This window comes from Filicampus tigris, chromosome 19, assembly GCF_054856515.1.
Source record: "Filicampus tigris isolate MCC_2025a chromosome 19, RoL_Ftig_1.0, whole genome shotgun sequence".
Taxonomy (NCBI): domain Eukaryota; kingdom Metazoa; phylum Chordata; class Actinopteri; order Syngnathiformes; family Syngnathidae; genus Filicampus; species Filicampus tigris.
The window spans coordinates 10,777,168-10,798,471 of NC_141235.1; the positions used below are offsets into that span (position 1 = coordinate 10,777,168).

Genomic DNA, 21,304 nt, shown 5'->3' on the forward strand with positions numbered 1-21,304 from the left:
AAACTCATTTTAGAAGCCTAATCTTTTAATGAACATACATATTGCCGGAATAGGGCGGAATCCTCGAATCTACAAAACACTTCATGAAATAAAAAAAGGCAAGATTGTTGAGCCAAAGACAGAAGCCATTTTCAACACTTTGGATTTTTAGGTCAATCATTTAAAATTTGTTTACGTGGTGTCTGCTCAATAGCATCGACTTATGAAAACATGAAAAATTGACCAAATTTGGACAAATTAGATTTCCGCCCCAAAACTACGTGACTGCAAACAAATCACTGGTTTGTTAGGTTACATTTGATCACAGTTAAATACAGGTCACCTGAAATAATGAGGAATCCCTCTCATACCTGATCCCTTCTGTTGGCATGTGCATGTGCCCCTCTCTCCACTTGGCTCCTCAATGCAGTGGAGTCACCATGCTTGTCCAGAAACGAAACTGAGGATCCAGACCAAAGTAGAAATAATTAAAAAAGGAAGCCACTATTTGCCCGAGAAGAGCAAAAAAAAAAAAAAAAATCACCCTAAACTCCTGAACCTCTACCTTTGGTTGCATTTTTAATCATAGGTTCCCACATACTCTTCCAACTATTTTGTTGACATTTGCCTACTTAAGATATCTTACAACAGCAATGCTCAGAATGATGTTCAACCTCAAAATTTTTGTGTGACTTTTAAAGTATATTTTCTTGAACATTATAATTTGTCTATTTCCATATTGTACAACCTTCAGGGCACGGAAATTAAAAGCATGATCACGTTCCATATGAAAGGAGCCTTTAGTCAATAATATTGAATTGAAAAATACCGTCATTATATCTCTGGTCATGTGGACGTGGTTTGTCCACAGATGTGTGGGCCAGGCTTTCTTTAGGTGTGCCAGTGGCTGGAACTAGGTTTGAGAGCCCTGAAGCGCCTTCTAGCTGCTCCTCGAGGTGTCTGCATCGAGCGTTGAGGAGGACCACCTCCTGCTTCAGGGCCTGAGTGTAGTCTAAAACAAAGTAACAAAAAGGTTAGCATCGTTTGCCAGAGTCCATTGTGTGATTAATGTTTGCATTGGGGGCTTGAACTTCTGGGTGACATTTTAAAATCATCAATTATGTTTCTGTGAAAGAGACCTGACAAATACGCTGGGATGGTGTTGGCAGAGATGTCCGGATGCTTGGCAAGAGGCTCAGTTGTGGAGGTAGCTGCAGGCGCTTCGGGGGCTTGAACTGCCTTGGGAGAGAAGGCTTGAAGCTTGGTCTGTTGATGTGGTAGGAGATGACCAAGATCCTCCATATCCTTTCTCATTTGGGAAACCACAGCTCGCAAAAAGCTGTTCTGCTCCACCAGGGAACTTATCTCCTCTGATGCCTGCACGTCTGGTTTTGGTGTGAGACCCTGTTAGTATGTCATAAAGTAGGGATGGACTGATTATCAGCCGGGCCGATTATCGGCGCAGATATTGTGCGTTTTGACGAATATCGGCATCTGCCTTTTTAAAAAATCTGTTGGCCGATAATAAATCAATTGAAAACTGTGTTGATATCAAAACAAAGATATGTGAAAGTTTAATTTTCTTTCATTTTGAAATTTTGGAGAAATTCATTTACTGTCGAACTATACGGGTGCTCCCTGAACTTTTTGTTAGAATTTGATAAAGATGTATATCGTCAAAAAATTATAATAATAATAATGATACACAAAAAAACCCTACATTATGAAATGTGAACATTTGTTCAATAAACATATGCTTAAAGACATTTCAACAAAGTTAACCATTTTCTTTTCCACATTATTATTATTATTTTTTTTTACGAAAAATTAATATCGGCTCCAAATATCGGTTATCGGCCGCCTTGACTACTAATAATCGGTATCGGCCCTGAAAAAACAGGTCCATCTCTATCATAATGTATATTCAGTCCATCGATCAGGAAAGCAATTCACAGTTTTTAGAAAAACAAGAGCAACAGTTGAAGCAAAGTAGATGAATGCAAAGTATATTCAATGATATAACCTATGACAAAAGGCTCCAGCAACAAGTATCTTTTTATCAAACACTGTATTATTCAAAGTCTGAGTTTTTTGCTCTGACAAAGTACATTAGTAGTATTTTTGCAGAGCCAGCAACACCAACATTTTACACATGTTACATTTTGAGTAAGCTCAACCTTTAAACTCTCAAGGTTGATTATTTTAACAAGCTTGAGGTTGGACCACTCCAACGTGTCAGAAACAAAAAGGCATCCTTCCAATAGCCAGTACCAATTACTGTTTAAAAAGTACGATTCACTCTTTACAAGAAGCAGGCTTGCTCTCAAATGAAAATGACATCACAGTTGCTCATGGCTCATAAAAGGACCAATCACGGCTCAGCTTCAGACAACAGGTGAACCGTGATTGGTCGTTACCTGAGCCCTGAGCAACTGTGATGTCATTTTCATTCGATAGAAGTGAAAAATGCCTGCCCCCTAAGATGGCTAAAAACGGGTAGATTTTGCTGCTTAACTCATATTCCACAAACGCAATATTAATCGAAATGCCTTTTTAGACTAGTGAAGGTGCATAGAACATTTGATTGCAAATAATCTTGGGGGGTTGACTTCCCCTTTAACTCATTCACTGCCAGAAATTTTCAGACCCCCTTTTATCCTAACGTTTGAAAACATTTGAAAAAAATATAAATAAATTCCTGGGATTGGATGGCTGTAATGTGAAAAGACAAATAAATATGTCAATGGCAGTGAATGAGTTCAAGTTTGACTGACTGTGACCCTGGATCCTGACATTTTGTAGCATTTACCGGTAATTGTATATCCTGTTATTCCCCAATCCCACCAATACATATAAATTATTTTTATTTTTGTTCAATTTGGCAGTATCTCTATGAAAAATTATATGTTTAAAAATACATGAACGTGACAGGCACTTTATTTATAGATATTTTGCAATACAGTGGCTGGAAGTAATCAATGTTGTCTGATTTCTTACATGGATTACGCATAAATAAAGTTATTATTCAAACATTGATTTGACTTTGCTAATGCCACACAAAGATACCTGCTCATGGCACCGTTCAAAAATTATGTCATGGTTTTCATTGCAGCCACTTAGCCTTTAAGTGCTATTTGATAAGGTGTTGTTTTCCCCATGGTGCCAACAGTTTATAGCAGCTGCCAGTTGGGAGATGCCAGGAGTCAAGCTGAAAGGCCATTATACCGTACCTCACAGGGCGCTTGCTCAAAGAAAAGGCCATTGCCAAAAATTGTTCGGGCTTGAATACACAGCACAAAAAGTGAAGGGCATCAGCTGCCAAAAAAATACAATATCCATGTGGCGTACAGGACGAGTGTGCAGCTTTCAGGGGATTACATATCTCCTTGCTCAAGAAATTGTTGATAATACTGCACTTAAAACGCAGAAAATGGGCTTCCAAGTTCAATACAATGTCAAAAAAAGTTCTTAGTTATGAGAGGAAAAGGTACATGCTTTCTTACCTGCACTGCTTTGTCACTCTTTTTAACAGACGGAAGCAAGTCATGCAACTCTTTTTCTTTCTCACCAAGCTCTGCCTTTGCCTGATAAATATAAAAACAATATATATACCAAAATATTAGAAGAGCCCTGTTGAGTGTGGATAACAACCTTTGCTTTAATAAATACATCTGCAAAGAAGTTGTGCAGTACTTGGACAAACTACATGCCACGGTCATGAAAACGGTGACGATTTTGTACTGGTATGTGAAAACTCCACATGTGCATGTAATCATTACACATTTGTTGATCAGGTGAGGTGAGAGGTGTTGCTTAGATCACGTTACAAAATAAGTCATATTGTCCTGTGCATGCTATTTTGGATTTTTTTTTTTTTTTACAGTTCGCTTTTTGTATGAAGCACACAAAACTTAATGTGTGCTGTGCGCACGTGAAACTTCCAAAGTTTATTATGAAGGTCTTTAGGTCTTCTTTTAGGAGAAAAGACTGACCTGGTCTCTGGCAAGGGTCAAATCTTGTATAAGCTGCTCATTAGCCAGTTGTTGTTTAGCCTTGAAGGCATCATAACGCTCTTGCCACTCAAACTCCAACTGGACTCGCGCCTGTTCTAGGGCTGCCTCTCTCTTTAAACCAGCACTCACATCTTTCTTGTACCTAACAACACAGAAATGGTCATTTGAATATGATAACAACAGAGGTCTAGTTATCAAATTCTCACAATGTTGCTGTTATGAATGTGATTTTTTTTTTTGGGGTAAAAATGAGCTTTTCTTGACTTTTATTGTGTCCACATTTTTGCAACAGTCATACAAAAAAAAAAAAAATCGTATGCATTGACAACCTCCTTTGCATATCGATAGCCCGCATTTGTGGTTTAGTATTTTTTTTTTAATACTGTGTCTAGTGTTTTCTAAATCATTTGGGGTGCATTCATGTTGGGCACTGTGCATTCTCTCACCTGTTAATTTCCTCTCTGCTCCTCTCCAACTCAGCCTGGAGTTTGTTCTTACTGTTCTGTAAGGTTATCAACTGTGTATTCTTGGCGACCATCTCGTTAGAAGTCTGACTCATGTGCCCCTCCCACACGGTCTCGGCTGTCGTCACTTCGGTGCGGAGCCTGTGGAACGCACGCACAGTCGCACACACAATGTTTCCATGTTTGCCTTTGTGCCGCATCGTACACTCTTCGGCAAAAGTATAACAAGTGTGAGGCCAAACATTTGGATTGGACGTCAAAAGATGAACATGTGACACGCAAAGCTGAAATGTTGATAACATCTAGATCCAATATACAACTTATAAGACAGCAGCTATTCTTTGAATGACCCCGCTTTTCATGTAAGATTTACGTATTTGAGCCCGTGACTGCCAGGTGTGATTTGTTGCCGGACAACCATAGAATCGTCTGGGTGGAAAAACAAACAATTGTGAAGCAGAGAGACGACAGAAAATCATTCAATCATTGCACAAATATTGGTCAAAGCCGCCAGTAGAACCATTTGGATAGTCCTTAAGAAGAAACAAACCACATATTTGTGGAATATGAGTTAAGTAGCAAAAATCGATCCGTTTTTAGCCATCTCTGGGGGCGGCCATTTTGTGACTTCTGTTGACTGAAAACGACATCACAGATGCTCAGGGCTCAGGTAGCGACCAATCACGGTTCACCTGCAGGTGGTCTATCCAAGCATTTGTGTTTTGAAGATGACAAATCCGCGAATAGCTGCTAATATAGTCGCATAAAGCATACCTGATACACATTATATACGTCTCACCTCTTTATCGTGTCATCTTTCTCCTCCAAGGCCACTGCCATGTCTTTTTGTGCCAAGCAAGCTTTCACAGACTGAATTTCCATGTCATTCTTCAGTTTGATGATGTGCTTTTCTGTTCTCTTTAACTGTTCTTTGTGGGCCCGACACTGGGCCTCCAGCTCCTCATCCTTCTCTTTCCGAGCCCGAACCACGTCCTCATGTCTTGACAGGCACGGACAAACATCGTTTCACATATGCAGAAATTTCAACAGTCTGTCATGGGAGCGGCGTTTGCGTCATACGTCTTTTATTTTCATTTTTGGTGACACAAAATAATATTACGATTTAAACCTCACAGTATGCTGCAGTCCACCAACGCAAACTACACACAAGATGCTGTTCAATTACAATAGAGAATATCATCACTTTTGTAAAGGTGGAATTTTGGGGGGGCAACTGAGCTTGTGTTGACTCACTTCTTTATGAGGTCATCCTTCTGCTTCTTCAGTTTGTTCTCCATCCGTTTTAACGTGTCCTCCAGTTCCTTTATCCTGAGACAGTTGAGAGAAAACTTTAGACGCCGTCCAACACACAGCAGGTTTTCCAAGGAATTATATTTATGCCATTTCTTAAATTGCTCATAATGTATACAGTAAATGATTCCTGAACTTCCTCCCGGATGAATTGGTCATATCAAAGAGTCCCTGAAACACATGCAACACTGTTACATCCCATACCTAAACTCCTTGACAGCAGTGGCTTCATTATTCAAATCCGCCTTGCGTTGTAGTTTGGTTTGTAATTGCCTACAGAGCTCTTCAGATGCTTTGAGCGCCTGTTGTTCTTGCAATCGAGCGTGGCTCTGAGCACCACACTCTTTAGACAGCAGCTTTATCTGAAGAAGAAAAAAAAAAACAATACACAACTATGTCAACGAAGCGTAGTGGCAACATTTTTGTATCAAGACATTTTCATACTTTCCAGACCTTGAGCTCACTGGACAGCAGCACTGCATGCATCTCATCAAGTTTTAAATTGAATTCATGCTCGCGTTGTCTGAGCTCTTTGTCCAAAGTTGCTGTCATCTCCTGATGGCCAGAGAGAGTAAAAGAGAGAGAGATTTGAATTCATTAAAGTGAAAGTCAAAACCTGTCGACTGAAAATGACATCACAGTTGGCCAGTGCTCAAAATAACCAATCGTGGCTCACCTGTTTTCTGAAGCTGAGCCGTGATTGGTTGTTACCTGAGCTCTGAGCAACTGTCATGTCATTTTCAGTCGACAACAAATGACAAAACGGCCACCCGCTGGGATGGATTAAAACAGGTGGATTTTGCTGCTTAATTTGTATTCCGCAAACATATTAATCAGAATATCAAGTTCACGCTAGTGGGGCTGCATAAAACATATTGTAAAGGAAAAAAATGGGTTGACTTCCTCTTGATGGTTTAATTTAAAGTGAACATAGAATAACTAATTCCACCAGGTTGTAATTTCTGTGCTAGTGTGGGAACACTTTGAGAAACCTTCAAAATATTCCCCATTTACATCGAAAAATGAAGTTCAATTTTTAAAATGTAGCTGTTATTATTATAGTTGTTCTATTCAGTACAGTATTCCTACTACTTCCTACCACTTATTTTTATTGACTACAGTTAACATGGTGATGATGACTGTGAATCATATTTTGATAGGTGTCAGTTTAACACATTCATGTGCGAACATGAGCATACAAGATCCCTAAAGACTCACACTGGGATCAAGTTGGACCAATACACTGGAACACACACACACACATGCTTGCGCTTGAAAATACAGTACGAGTATACATTACACAGCCAATTTTGTTTCATTCTAAAGGTCGGGTAGTTATTTCAGTCTTGCACCTTGTGGCTGTAACATGAGGAAGCGTTGTTGGTCACATTGTGTGATTCGAGGTTTACTTGTAGATGTCAGGATAATGTAATCACGCCACTGAAAGGACAGACTAATGTTGTACTAGAGTAAATAAAGACATCAAGGTTAAAAGGCATTTGAAGAGTGAATTTGCCAGTGCCGAACTGCAAATATGCAGGAGTTAAGAGTAGTTTTAAGTTGTAATTTCACTAATCACCAATAGATGGCAATCATGTCTTATTTACACTTACACTGCCCTTTTTTAAACGCGACTAGGTTTAATAATTTGTTACGGATTTGGAATGTTATGCAGGACAAACAGTAACCGCAATAATAATACAATTTTGAGTGAGTTTATTTTTGTGAGAAAAAAAAATGCACAAAAAGTGTTCTTGCACCCAATGTTGGTTTCTTGTTCAGCAGTTTTATACAGTCCTTAACGGTAATTTTTTTATATTAATTTATATTTTAGGAAGTGTGTGGGCCGATGTGCCCCCCAGTAGCACTGATGAAAAATTGTGCCCCCTCCCACCAGCATTTAAGTTCCATCCCTGAGTTACATGATAAAAACGCTTTTTTGTTTTCACCTGTTTCTGCCGAGTGAGCTCTCCCTCCATCTCGCGTAATCTGTGCTGCGCCTCCAATTTCACCCGCTTGTGCTCCTCCATTTGCTTTTCAATTGTACCTGTCATAGAGCTTCCATCCAGCCAGACAAACACACAGAATCATTTTTCATCTTGATTTAAAAAAAAAAAAGTCTTTGATTATGTTTACTCATTCACCAACAGGAGCCAATGTATCCGAGAAAGAAAATTATAATATTAAAGAGATGAGGACAAGTCAATACCGGTAGACATAACGTGGTCGAGAGACCTTCTGTACAGTGTGTCCTCAGACCTCAGTCTGTCAGGTTGAGGGTCTAGATGTTACAATAGCGTCGGGACCACCACAGCAACCACTTTCCCCCCCCCCTTTTTTTTTTCCTCCTCTACACATCAAACTTGAAACAGAACTTCAAAACGTCCCACCTTCCTACCACATCCAGAAGTTTTCAGATGAAACAAGTATTCGGGATGGAAAAGAACGTGAGTACAGAAGCCTGCTGGGGGTCTGGGGGGCGTCTTTGTTACGTGGTGCAGATCGAACGACCTCATCAAGAGCTGAACAATGAGGCGGTGCTCGACACAGGCCACCTGCGGTCTGTATCGGCATTCATGAGGTCAATGTGGACGTGGGTCTGCACACACACGCAAATACGTGGTTCGGCACCAAGACGACAGGGCCACACTGTACAGGAAGAGGCACCACTTCCTAAGACGGCTGGAGTCCAGTCAGTCCAGCCACCACACAACATCAGTCTTTCTTCAAGATTGGGAGAGGTATTAGTATCAAAGTGTAAAGATTTCCAAACACTGCTCCATGTGTTACCCATAAACATTTTTTGGACTCCTTCGCCTTTATTTTGTGCACTGTGTCATTTATTATATTTTCTTCTTCATTTTGGTTTGTTTTATCTATAAACTCACCCAGCCTCACAATGTTGTTGGGTCAAGTTTTGGACCATAACAAAGAGAAGTGTTAAGTTATTTTTCAAATGTAAAAATGTGTTTTAACTAGTGCCGTCAAGCGATTAATTTTTCAAAACTAATTAATCGCAAAATTTTCCATAATTGATGGCGATTAATTATATTTTCGAACTACCATTTTTTAATTGAGTAAAATCTTGGAATTAATGTGGATAAAACATTTTAAGGATATTTTGATTCACAGGCTGGTCTTGAGCCTTGAATACGATTCTGTTGAACGATACACCAAAGACATACAACTAATATGGTATTTGAATTTGGCTTTGCAAAGTGTGCAAATTATTTTGGATTTCGCCGATGAGCCGTCAAGCAACTTTTTAAAGTAAAACTATGTCTTTGCGACGGTGACTTTCCTCTAAGTTTGGCTGCAAAGTGAGCAGAGGTCAGCCGCCACAGGAAGTAAATAAAACTGAGTTAACTGAGTTAATTTTATTTTAATGCGTTCTAAAATTTAAATTAATCTCCATAGTTTACGCTTTAACTTTGACAGCTCTAGTTTTAACGTGATGTCACATACTGCTGAATGCTACTATTCACATCAAACTAATTTCTTTACATTTTTTCCCCTTCCTCCAGACTCACTGTCTGAGTTCGTCCAGCTGCAGCCTTTGTTGAGCAGCTTTGTTCTGGCTGATACGCAGCTCCTCCTGTCTCGCCTCAGCATCTTTGGCTTGCTTCTCCTCCAACTCGGCAACCTGGATACGGAGCCGGCTTAGCTCCTCCTGCCTGTAAATGACAGCAGTTTTTCTGATTAAGTTAATACTCTCTGCCAGGACCCCTGCTGCCTTGCTTGTTCTTCCGCTCGAATATAATCCACGAGACACACTGCCTTAGTTCATCTCCACAATATGAAATCATCAAATGAGTGATATTGGCTGGCTTCCAAGTTAATCTAATTAACAAATTATAGTCAATGAATTCTATTCAAACTGTTGAACTTTTGGATCACTTTATTTATTTATTTTTCAATTCGAAGTACATTTTCCATATACAGTACAAAGAAACATGCTGTTTCCAAACATTATAGAAGAATTGTGTTGGAATCATAAAACTTTGTGCCCAAAGGTTTATGACTCATACTCCAAATGCTTATCAGAATTTTCTCATTGTAGCTAAATGTTTTCATCTCACAATGTCTAACTATTACTAATCCTGGTATGTTAGTTAGATGACTGATTATTATTATTGAGATACAACAACTACATTGTTGGGAAAAATATTGTTAAATAACCCTCAGCCAATCAAAAAAAAAAATCAATATCATTATTATAATTGCAGAATTTCTGATGCAGCTTTAGATGCTCCTTTGTATTCTAACATTGCTAAAGGAATGCCACGTAAAATGTAACACAGATAAACATGGACCAAAGCAGTTGACTGTTATGTTAGTGTTCTACCTGTTCTGCTCTGCATTCACAGCCCTGGAAGTGATGACATCATATCGCTCAAGCTCCTTCTCTCTTTCATCCAGGATAGTAAGATTGTACTGGAAGTCCTCTTTCAGCTTCTGGTTTTGACGTCTCGAAAAACAAAGTACCAAGAAACAATGGATGAGGTCGTCTAATATACGGCATCGTATAGTGTTTAGTGCTTAGTGTTTTTTTTTATGTGCAAAGTTATTTTCTAACCACAAAATTACAAAAATTAAAAAAAATACAACTAAAAAAGGGTCTTGGAAATGTGTCACCTTATCTGACAGTGTTATTAAACGTAAATAAGGCAATAAGCTCTTTCTTTGTCAATGTCAAGATTAACGGTAAAACACAAGATAATTTTCCTGGAGTGACTATTTAAGGGACTTATGAAAACAAAACCATAATATGTCATATTGACGTTATATTGTATGCAGTATCCTCAATCGCGCAGTATTTTGCATTAGGCGTAGGATGGTCGACATTTACTTGTAGTAAATGGTACCTCGGTGTCTTTACTAAATCAATCAATGGAGGTGGTTGCGGTGTTTCATTTCTAGTCCTCGTCACATTGAAAATTCACATTTTTAACAGTGATGTGTCTTTCCACACAGAATGTCCTGGTTACTCTTGATAATCAACAAACCTTCATTGTGTGCAGTTGGAAGCAGATATCCTGGAGACACATTTCAAAACCATTGCAAATAAAAGCAATTCTGTGCATATGGTACAATACTGTAACAGCTGGGTGGGGAAATATGCTCCTTTGTATTATGACTTAACACTGTAAGAGTTCAAATGTTCAAACTATTGTTCAACTGAATTGTATGTCGCTGAGACATTTTATTTGTTGGTACATAACAATATTTTTATTTAGTAGAAACAGCCATATCATGTGCATTAAATGTTTGGTCAATTCAAATACAACCAAACAGAAAAGACATGACTTAAGACTAGTTTTGACGGCAACGTGAAGGTTGTGTTGATAATTTAATGAGAAGCAAAATGAATGGTAGCACAACAATGATGGGAACAAGGAAACAATCAGTGTGATTTCAGTCTGAAATTGTTACCTAAGAGAAGCACACTCCTCCTTGGCCCTTTTAAGAGAATCCTCCAAGAGATGAATTCTTCTCGCATGAAGCACCTTCCACTCCCTCTCTTTATTGGCCACCAGGTCCTCCAGGTCTCCCAGTCCACAGTCCTGGGTGCCCCCACTTGCCTGCAATTTGGAACTATAACTCACACCCCAAAACACAGTTTTGTTTTACCTATGAAAAATAAAATGCTCATACGCATGGACTCAGGAGCTCTGGATAAATTAATAAAAATACACGCATGAATAGGGGACTGGGTAAAAATATCGCTGCATGAATGCATCGCAACACTTCCGCTTGCAATTCAGTTAAAGACAGAGGTTTTGGAGTCGGCAGAAAATGTGATGGTTGGACTTCCAGAGCGACTGACCCCTATGTAAATATTAACTATGTAACACTTCTCATTGCATTAAAAATTAAAAAATAGAGAAATATCAAGACTTTGTCAATACAGGGCTGTCATCATGTTTTTCACTTTTGTCATATATATGCACAAATATGCAATCATTGTGCAACTATATTATTTTTATTTCAACTTACAAGTTTTCATGCACTTTACTTTCTCAGTGTTATATGCAACTTTCCCGTTTTTCTTTTTATTTATTGGATGACATGCCACATAACTGATAGCAGGGTTAAAACTTACTCCTATATGTGTTTTTTGTTCTCACTGACTCGATATCGGTGCATTTAAATCGATATCGAGTCGAATCACGTGAGGAATTGAAATCAAAGTGAATCACAACCTAAAACAATCGAAATCGAATCAAATTGTGAGGTTCTTAACGATGCCCGGCCATTTACATCACATCAAATTTTAATCAACTGTTGTGTCTGTCAGAATCACCGTTTTTGTTTCGGTGCTTTACATCACGTTGCCTTTGATTTCGGAATTAGAGTATGGACTAACATTTGAGTACGCTGTCCACTATGCTCCGATATACCAGATAAGTAATGTGAAATTAACTACCCTTTGTTTCTATCACAATGAATTCTTTTTTTTGTTCAAGTTACGACAAATCAACTGAACAAGCACGTAAATGAGAACGAATATTCACATGTTGCCCCACCATGTAGCTGCCACTGTGTATCCTCGTTGGATGTCGACAAAGTTGCCGTTAACCATTAGGACGTTAAAGTTGAAGTTACCGCTGTTGTTGCCAAGGACGTTATCCTACATGTCAAGGACACAAATGTACTCAAACTCAACACGTGGTTGTGGATACAACGAAAGTGGATATGATTGAACAACTCGCTTGCAAGTTACTGGGTTAGCGCCAGTCGTAAGAGTGTGTGTGTGTGTGTGTGGGGGGGGGGGTCGAATGGTTTCCATGGTAACTGCACGATCGTAATGTCTTCCCTAGCCACACAAACACAGCGATAAAAGGTTCCTAGAGTCTGATTTGTCTTGCTTATTTACTCATCTCTCTATGCGCTTTAAACATTTATTTTATTGTTTGAATCAGTGTAGCTTTCAAATTTATTTAAAAAAATATTAAATTAGATATTTGAAATCCAAACTGAAATTCCTTGTATTTCACCGACATTGATTGCTAACTACGAGCCAGCCACTGGGTTACTTTTTCTATGGGTCAGTTCACTTGAGCGGGTTAGGTTTCCATGGCAACCGCGAGTTTGTTAATACAGTATGTTTCCCAGTGACACAGAATAAGCAATAAATTGTTCCTATATCGATTTTTTAATTTACTGAAAAACACATGGACAATTATATTCTCGTTAAATTGTGTATATACAGTTAAATTAAATTGTAAATATATATGTATATATATTTGATACATAAACACAATACACATCCAGTTTGTTCTGGGTCGTTGGAAGCGAGTAATGATGTATACACATACTAATAAATGAGAAAATATGATTAGTATATCAAATAGTAATCTTAAATTCTTTTACGGCTCAATCAACGTAGAAATACGTGGATCTTTTCGAGTGATGTAACTGTAGTGACACAAGTCCCGGTGGGGTGTCCCATCAGCGCAGCGCCGTTTATAAAGCCAGTGACGACAGCACGTTCACATGGTCTGCATTCAGCGGCTCTCCGGTAGACAGCTTCTCAGGTACTGTAAGCGATTTGTTGTTTTCCCTTCTTCTGTTTGACCTTATGATATGCGCCCTATTATTTATACTGCGGATGGCAACAGCGTAATCATTTATGGCAGAAGCAACAGGTATATTTTTTTATATTTAATTTAATTTATTACTTAAATTAAACGGAGTGATTATAATTATACATGATGGGTAGAATATCCGAATGTCACAATCCATTCTAGTCGCGTACTGTTGATGGTCTAAATTTCATGGTACACGATCCGAATACGTTTTTTAAAAATTGTGTTTAAAAGGAGGGCCTGCGGTCAGAATAACATAAGAATTCCTCCGAAATCCTCAAATGCGCTAAAAAATGATTTCAAATTGAAAACATCCAGTGTAGGAAGACGCCGCGTTCCTCACGTACGCCAGCCGGCTTTGCCCAGGCAGCATCAATGTGACGTCACACTCCTCTAGACACGATAACGAGGCAGCTGGAGTATCCCTGCATAAATAGTCCCACTTGAAATTATTCAGCACTGTCTAATTACATATCCATCCACCATAAAAAAAATAATAAAAATCCATGTCCTCCCCAAATGAAATGTAAAAGAACGGAAGAACGTCAAGCTCTGTGTTTTATTATCTGTGAAGCAGTGGCGTACGTAGCGCGGGTTGCTCATGACAGCAAGTGTGGCCTAGAAACCAAATTAGCCACTCCGGTATTGACTGGGATAGATTGATAAACGGATGAATGGTGTGATGGATGATTAATGGTCGAGTAGATGGGGGAGCTCTCAGATATGGCCACTTTCACTGACGAAACCAAATGTCTGATTGAGTCATGTCACTTTAGACTGGGCCAGGGCCAGCTTGAAATGATGTAGTAAATGTGATATAAAGGGAAATACTTGGCTCCTTTCCAATAAAACGACCATTTCACAAAATAACAATCACCTAAATGCGCCATTGCTAAAAACAAATAGAATTTGAAATTAGAAGTCAAGGAAAATTGTGGCACACAAACAGCAAATTTTTGGTTAGAAAGGGATTTTGCTTGTAGTATCTGTAAACGCGAAGAAAAATTACACATTTCAGTACAGATTTTGTGCCAAAGTGAAAAGAACAACCCTATTCAACTATACAAAGTAGACACACTTTATTTGCTTTAGTGAGCTACATAAAGTGGTGTGGCCCTGGGGCCTTGAGTTGGACACTTGTGATAAAGATAGAGCAGAAGACCGATATATAGCTAGCTAGATAGATAGACAGGTAAGTTTATAGATGCATAGACATGTAGAAGGTTTTTACTCTGTAACTGTATCACACACTATGTATACTCAAAGCATGTTGGTATCTGGAGTCCTTTCATCTGACTATTAGGGATGAGAAATGTTCCATTTGATAGCTGCTCCAACGTGCATGCATGTGTGTGTCCAGTGGATTGCAGAGGGTCTTAAATTAGGAATAGTGCTGATATTTCTTTGGCTCTGGACAGAATGGCAGAGTCACGCTGGGGTCACTGATACTGTGCCTTTGAAAGGATGGGAGCAAAAACGATGTCTCACATTACTGAATAATATAAAATGAAAAATTTGATGAATCTTCTTTAAGAGGAGAAATAAAGCCCATGGTTTCTAATGTAACCAGCTTTATATTACTTGTTTTACTTTAGTCAGTTATATGGTCATCAAAAACATATTAGGGCCCAAGCACAAGTCAGCGCCAATGCCCTCTTAGATTAATATCACTGTGAAAGAACAATTTTCTCGATATCACATCGAACTTTGAGCCATAAGATCCCCGTTTTCTTAAAAAAATATTTAATAAATGTGTATGTATGTAACTAAAACATTACAATGGAATCAAGCCTTGGGGAAAAAAATGCAGAAAATGAAATAGAACATACAACGGTATGCTCATGGTTACAAGGTTAGGAGAAAAGCCAGCACTAATCCTCTTAATTCCTACTATGCTATCTTTCTGTTTGCAGATATTGATAGTCTTGACCTTTTGGGAGCTGCACACACCTCTCACTGCAGTGTCTCAATTGTGACTGCACAAACAAGTTGCCACGTAGCTGTACACTGAAAAAAAAATGTAGTTCTGCATTTACTCCATTTTATTTCATCAAGTGGTTGTACAAAACAAAATAATTTGAATCCAGAAATATTTATAAGTACACTATACATCTACTTAAAAAATGCATCTGAATCCAGATGATTTTACTTTACGCAACCACTTGACAAAATAAAATGGAATAACTTTAACCACCATTAGAAGAGTCCAATCGTAATAAGATGTCAAGTCTTACTACAGCTAAACAGCGCAATTTTGATTATCTAGCAAGCTGGTGAAAAAAACACGACTTTCACCATACATTGGTAAAAATATTAGGATTTTAGGGGTCCACAGTCTGGACAGACCCTGACCCCACCTTGATATACTCATTAGTTCCCCCAGAAAAGTTAAAAATTATATAGGAAGTCGGCCATTTTGGATTGAAGCAGCCATTTTTGGGGCAAAATCTAGGGCTTGTACTTTGATGGAATCCAACTAGGGGATTCACCCAAATGAGCTTGCAGCTTTTTATGTTGTAGTGTTGGTCTCAGTCTCACTTTAAAGTAATTGCTTGCTCAAACAAGTTTCTCAATACAATGATGAAATATCCCACATGACATTTCAGTAAAGACTGAATAGGGTATTCTAGAGCTGAACCGGTTGAAGGAATGTGAGTCACACAGCGGTTATGAGACTTCAACTTCCGTTCAGTGAGCATTGAAGCCCATGTTTTTGTTCCTTTGGCTTTTTGTGTCTTTTCTAAGAAGACTTCAGCATTATCCAAGTTAATGCAGAGTGTTTCATTGTGTTTACAATTTAACATTAAACTATTACCTAGTTTGTACAAAATGAGATGAGATTTAACATTGGCATGCTTTTTCTTAGGTGCGTGTTGCTCAGAGCCAGGAATACAATAAAAAACATTCCATGTAGACTTATCAGGTGTCAACACACGCTCCAGGACATTTCATAACACACAAGGCGTCTAAACAAAGCGTTCCAGTACAGTGTTGATAGCCATATCATTGTATGTTGTGAAATTTGGGTGTCAAACACATGATTTCAAATCTGACTCAACATTTGAACTACATTTATTTGAACGCCATTCGATGGCCCTAATTGTAACGAACGCCCGGTTTCATCCGAAACTACAAATCCTGTGACAAAGAAACATTTCAAGGAGTACATCATATGGTGGTTTATATGTGTTTTGCAGCTTCTGACTAGAATCACAACAACCCGAGAACAGCATGGGGGGCGCAGTGGTGGACGATGGACCTACTGGGGTGAAGGCACCCGATGGCGGCTGGGGCTGGGCGGTATTGGTCGGCTGCTTCGTCATCACTGGATTCTCCTATGCGTTCCCTAAGGCTGTCAGCGTCTTCTTCAAGGAGTTAATAAGGGAGTTTGATGTTGGCTACAGTGACACCGCATGGATATCATCCATTTTGCTTGCCATGCTCTACGGCACAGGTAGGCACTTGTGACTTTGCACTTAAACATAATGGCACAATAAACTCGATGTTTGTACCCGCAGGTCCTCTGTGCAGCGTGTTGGTGAACAAGTTCGGCTGTCGACCGGTGATGATGGTCGGAGGACTCTTTGCTTCAATGGGAATGGTTCTGGGTTCCTTTGCAACAAGCATCATACACATCTACCTTTGCATTGGTGTGATTACAGGTAGCGTACCAGTATACATCCTCTAGCCTCTGCATTCGGTTGACCACACAACATGAGAATCGAGGCAAAAGCTGGATGAAACCTCTCCTTTCAAACAGCTAATACTGACTACTGTTGCTAAACACAAGTATTTACAAATACTTTTGTTGTGCAGTGGTGAGCATCCGTACAACTTTTTTTTAGCCCCACCTTTGACTACTCACTGAATTATACTATGTTGTTTAGTTGATTGACTACTCAACGTAAAACAAATTAGAACAACTTCGAACTAAAAATGATACATGACCTATTGGATATTGTCTGGATTTTCAAGCATCCTAACCTGCAAGGGGAATCAAACGCAATCAGAGTGTAGTTGCGCACCCTAGTGGAGAAATTGCCGAATTGCAGTTACGTGAAATCTGTAAATATGGTTAAGTCGAAATAAAGGATACTGAGCTTTGGCCCATGTGAAAATACATGACATTTTTAGTTTCAGTTAAAGAGTTTGTACATATTGGTGTAATAACCATACAGAAATATAAAAAGGATTTTGTTAATTATTACAAGGGTCAGCTTTGGCATAAACCTTATTGGGGTTAATTTCCCCCAGCTGCTTTGAAATGATGGGCAAAAGAATGTGTTACTGCAGTGGCTTATGGTATTCCAGCCATTCTTGTGGATTACTCAAAAGCCGCCATTTTCTTGTGGCTTGTACCACTAGTGTGGTGTCTGTTTCACGTTGCTTAACTTTCTATGCCATTTCTTACAAAATTAAAAATTTATGTTGCTCGAATCCCAATACAGGAGCCAAAATTTGTTAACCGAATTCCAAAACAGAACGGCAGATGGAAGAATAGTCAGGTTTCAGGTCCAACTGAACCTCAAATATACTGTACATGCCGCAGGAGTGGAAATAAAATACCTACATCTTACTTGTTCTTGTTGCAAAATATAAACTTATGCCAACATAAAGGCAGTCAGTGTTCTCAATTATTTCTGTGACGCTGCTCTCTTGTCTCGTCAGGTCTGGGCCTGGCATTGAATTTCCAGCCATCCTTAATAATGCTAAATCGCTACTTCAGTGAGAAGCGACCTTTGGCCAACGGCCTGGCAGCTGCAGGCAGCCCCGTGGCTCTGTGCTGTCTCTCTCCCCTGGGACAAATTCTTCAGTACCAGTATGGCTGGAGGGGTGGTTTTCTCATACTGGGGGGGATTCTGCTCAATTGCTGCGCCTGCGGTGCCCTAATGAGGCCCCTCTTGCCACCAAAGAAACATCTACAATTTGAGGATGGCCGTCTTACAGCGACAGAGGAGAAGACGCCTCAGACGAAGAAGAAACTGCTCGACTTCAGTGTGTTCAAGGACAGAGGATTTGTCATATACACCGTTGCGGCCTCGATTATGGTGCTGGGCTTGTTTGTGCCACCCGTGTTCGTGGTCAACTATGCCAAAGGACTCGGCTACGAGGACACTACGTCAGCGCTGCTGCTCACAATTCTGGGATTCGTAGATATGTTTGCTCGTCCTCTATGTGGAGTCATCGCAGGTATGAAGTGGGTGCGGCCGAGGTGTGTCTACCTGTTCAGTTTTGCGATGATCTTCAACGGAGTCACGGATCTCATTGGATCACAGGTAAGGATAACGGCTTGAGATGTGATCTGACATCAGTCATCTTTGAACATCCTTTGTCCCGGAATGCAGGCAAACACCTATGGAGGTCTGGTGGGATTCTGTATTTTCTTTGGCATGTCTTATGGCATGGTGGGAGCCCTGCAGTTCGAGGTCCTTATGGCTATTGTGGGGACAGACAAATTTTCCAGTGCCATTGGCCTTGTGCTGTTGATGGAAGCAGTAGCTGTGTTAGTGGGCCCTCCTGGAGCAGGTAAGAGCAATCTGTCTAAATGTGTTCGTGTAATACTTGAGTTGAGCTCCTCATCAAATTTTTCTGCATTTGAAATCCTGCGAAATGGTCCAGTTTTCACATGCTTTAAAACATTTTTGACTATGTAGTGCGGGACATGGTTGATTATCATACTATAAAAATAAATCCAACTGACCATTAATGTTTGCGAAGGGTAAAATATTTCATATTTTAAATGTCAACCTCTTTACAAGAACATATTCTATGCAGCCCCACTCTTTGACACAAGGCATATTGTGTCTGTGGAATATGAGTTATGCAGCAAAATCCACCTGGTTTTGTCCATGTCAGCGGGCGGCCATTTTGTCACCTGCTGTCAACTGAAAATGACATCACAGTTGATCAGGGCTCAGATAACGACCAATCGTGGTTCAGGTTAGAAAACAAGTGGGTCGTGATTGGTTGTTACCTGAGCCAAGAGCAACTGTCATTTTCAGTCGACAAAAGTGACAAAATGGCTGACCCGAGATGGCTAAAACCAAGTAGATGTTGCTGCTTAACTCGTATTCCACGTACGTAATATTAATCAGAATGCCAAGTTTTGACTAGTGAAGAGAAAGTATTTCTACCACACTATGTTAAAATATGGTGTGAATATGTTGCCGGTCTTAGATGTACCTTACCTAAAGGATGACGGCAAATGTCCTCTCCTCCAGGTCGCCTGTTGGATGCCACCCATAAGTACATGTACGTCTTCTTGTTGGCGGGCTGCGAGGTCACATTGTCAGCCATTGTGATCGCCCTGGGTAACTTCCTGTGCATCACAAGGAAACAGGAAGATCCGGAGGCTAAGCTAGAAATGGCTGTGACGGCTGCAGAGAAGGAGAGCCTCCGCAATGAGACGCGAGAAGAGGAAGAAAGGGGAAAACACAATGGGAAAGCTGGCGATTTGAATGCAGGAGGGGACAATGAGCAAACGGACGGCGGAGAGGAGAATACTGAAGCGTCATTATAAAGATCTAATAAAAGATACTGTATCAGTATTAAGAGGATCAACAGAAAAGCACCAAGCATGATCAAGCATCATCATGCAATTGGTTGACAGTATTGAGTAAAAGGAAGAAAGCTGTAGGGCAGTAAATGGCGTTAACCTCAATACTGTAGTGCACTTGTGAATTTAAACACTTTATTTAATTTCTCTCAATACTTTTGGCTTATTCTCTGCTACTGCCACCTCATGAACATTTCATGGGCTCTATACCAAGGGCATTTTGTTCACAGTTTGCAGTTTTGTACTGCATCACACTTTTGAAAATTTTGCCCATCCTGTGTTGCTAAAAAGGGGCTCAAAAAAGCACTAAGCCATAGAGTAAGCCTAACAAACCAAATAAATGTGTATGGTGTGAAAAAAAAGGAGTGTAAAAATGGAATTTTGCTTGAGGGATTCTACCCCAAGAAAAAAAAAAAACTAAAGGAGAGAACCGCTCATGTACTGGAAAGTCCAAGATCCACTGTGATATCCATTTTTTTTTCCTTTACAGGGGAAGTCAACCCCATTGTTTTTCTTATTTTTTTAACAATACGTTCTATGTAGCCCCACTAGTCACTAAACACGGCTTTGTGATTAATATTGAGTTTGTGGAATATGATTTAAGCAATAAAACCTCAGCTTTTGTCCATTTCAGGGGCCAGCCAATCATGGCTCAGATTCAGAGAACAGGTGAGGCGTGATTGGTCGTTACCTGGGCCTTGAGCAACTGTGATGTCATTTTCAGTTGACAGAAAGGGGCAAAATAGCCGCCCCTTCAGATGGCTAAAAATAGGTGGATTTTGCTGCTTAACTCATATTCCACAAATGAAATATTACTGAGAATGCCATTTTTAGACTAGTGGAGGCACATACAACATTAAGAACATTTTCGGGTTGACTTCCTCTTTAAATCCCAAATACATTTCATTCTTCTTAAACACCATCAGTGGGTCACACATTCAACATTCCCCAAGAAAAGCTCTACACTGCCTATGCTGCAACATTTCATTTATAGCCTTTCCATTAGTTTTTTTAATACTTGACAAATTTGCCTTTTATCATTTCTCCAGTGAAGTAAACTTGATTTGTGTCCGTCTCATTTCTGCTTGATGTTGCACAACTGAAGTGATGACGTGTTGTGTCGGGGTCAATAGATGTTGTGATGTCTGCTTTCTATCAAAACGACTATGTAATCCAACTTACACATACAATTAACTCTATTTTGGCTAAAGCAATGTGACAATACATGTTTGTTGCACTATATTCTATTGAAAAATAAATGATCTAAGTGTGTATCTTTGTTGCATTGAGTTTTTAAGTAAGTTCTGTCACATGGAAAGAGATGCACAAATGCCTCAATTTAAAGCTTGAACACTACCCCGCCTTTGCAACCATAAAGACCATTGCAGACAA

At 39.5% G+C, this 21,304-nt stretch overlaps 2 protein-coding genes across 5 annotated transcripts in view; one reads left to right on the top strand and one right to left on the bottom strand.

Annotated features, from left to right (window-relative positions):
* Positions 1–12,520, bottom strand: part of ccdc57 (coiled-coil domain containing 57) — a 15,575-nt gene extending 3,055 nt beyond the window's left edge. For 2 of the 3 annotated variants that reach the window (XM_086015872.1, XM_086015875.1), the window contains exons 1-15: positions 12,295–12,520; positions 11,201–11,362; positions 10,113–10,235; positions 9,298–9,441; positions 7,717–7,825; positions 6,221–6,322; positions 5,972–6,129; positions 5,711–5,785; positions 5,256–5,456; positions 4,439–4,597; positions 3,972–4,134; positions 3,483–3,563; positions 1,119–1,383; positions 809–991; positions 351–439 (exon numbers count right to left, since the gene is read on the bottom strand). In XM_086015872.1, coding sequence (XP_085871998.1) covers positions 351–439; positions 809–991; positions 1,119–1,383; positions 3,483–3,563; positions 3,972–4,134; positions 4,439–4,597; positions 5,256–5,456; positions 5,711–5,785; positions 5,972–6,129; positions 6,221–6,322; positions 7,717–7,825; positions 9,298–9,441; positions 10,113–10,235; positions 11,201–11,362; positions 12,295–12,350 — 2,070 coding nt within the window. In that variant the 5' untranslated portion in view covers positions 12,351–12,520. The remainder of the gene's footprint in view (positions 1–350; positions 440–808; positions 992–1,118; positions 1,384–3,482; positions 3,564–3,971; positions 4,135–4,438; positions 4,598–5,255; positions 5,457–5,710; positions 5,786–5,971; positions 6,130–6,220; positions 6,323–7,716; positions 7,826–9,297; positions 9,442–10,112; positions 10,236–11,200; positions 11,363–12,294) is intronic. The other variant, XM_086015873.1, reaches the window with a different exon arrangement.
* A 674-nt stretch (positions 12,521–13,194) lies between these two features.
* LOC147129488 (monocarboxylate transporter 4-like) lies at positions 13,195–21,184 on the top strand. Of its 2 annotated transcripts, none has more exons than XM_086017432.1 (6): positions 13,195–13,305; positions 16,554–16,810; positions 16,875–17,018; positions 18,025–18,632; positions 18,702–18,882; positions 19,578–21,184. In XM_086017432.1, exons 2-6 carry the CDS (start codon positions 16,588–16,590, stop codon positions 19,874–19,876), a joined length of 1,455 nt encoding a protein of 484 aa, XP_085873558.1. In that variant the 5' UTR covers positions 13,195–13,305; positions 16,554–16,587; the 3' UTR covers positions 19,877–21,184. The 2 variants fall into 2 exon arrangements, with proteins under 2 accessions (XP_085873558.1, XP_085873559.1); XM_086017433.1 differs by lacking the exon at positions 13,195–13,305 and adding an exon at positions 13,323–13,416.
* The last annotated feature ends 120 nt before the right edge of the window (positions 21,185–21,304 follow it).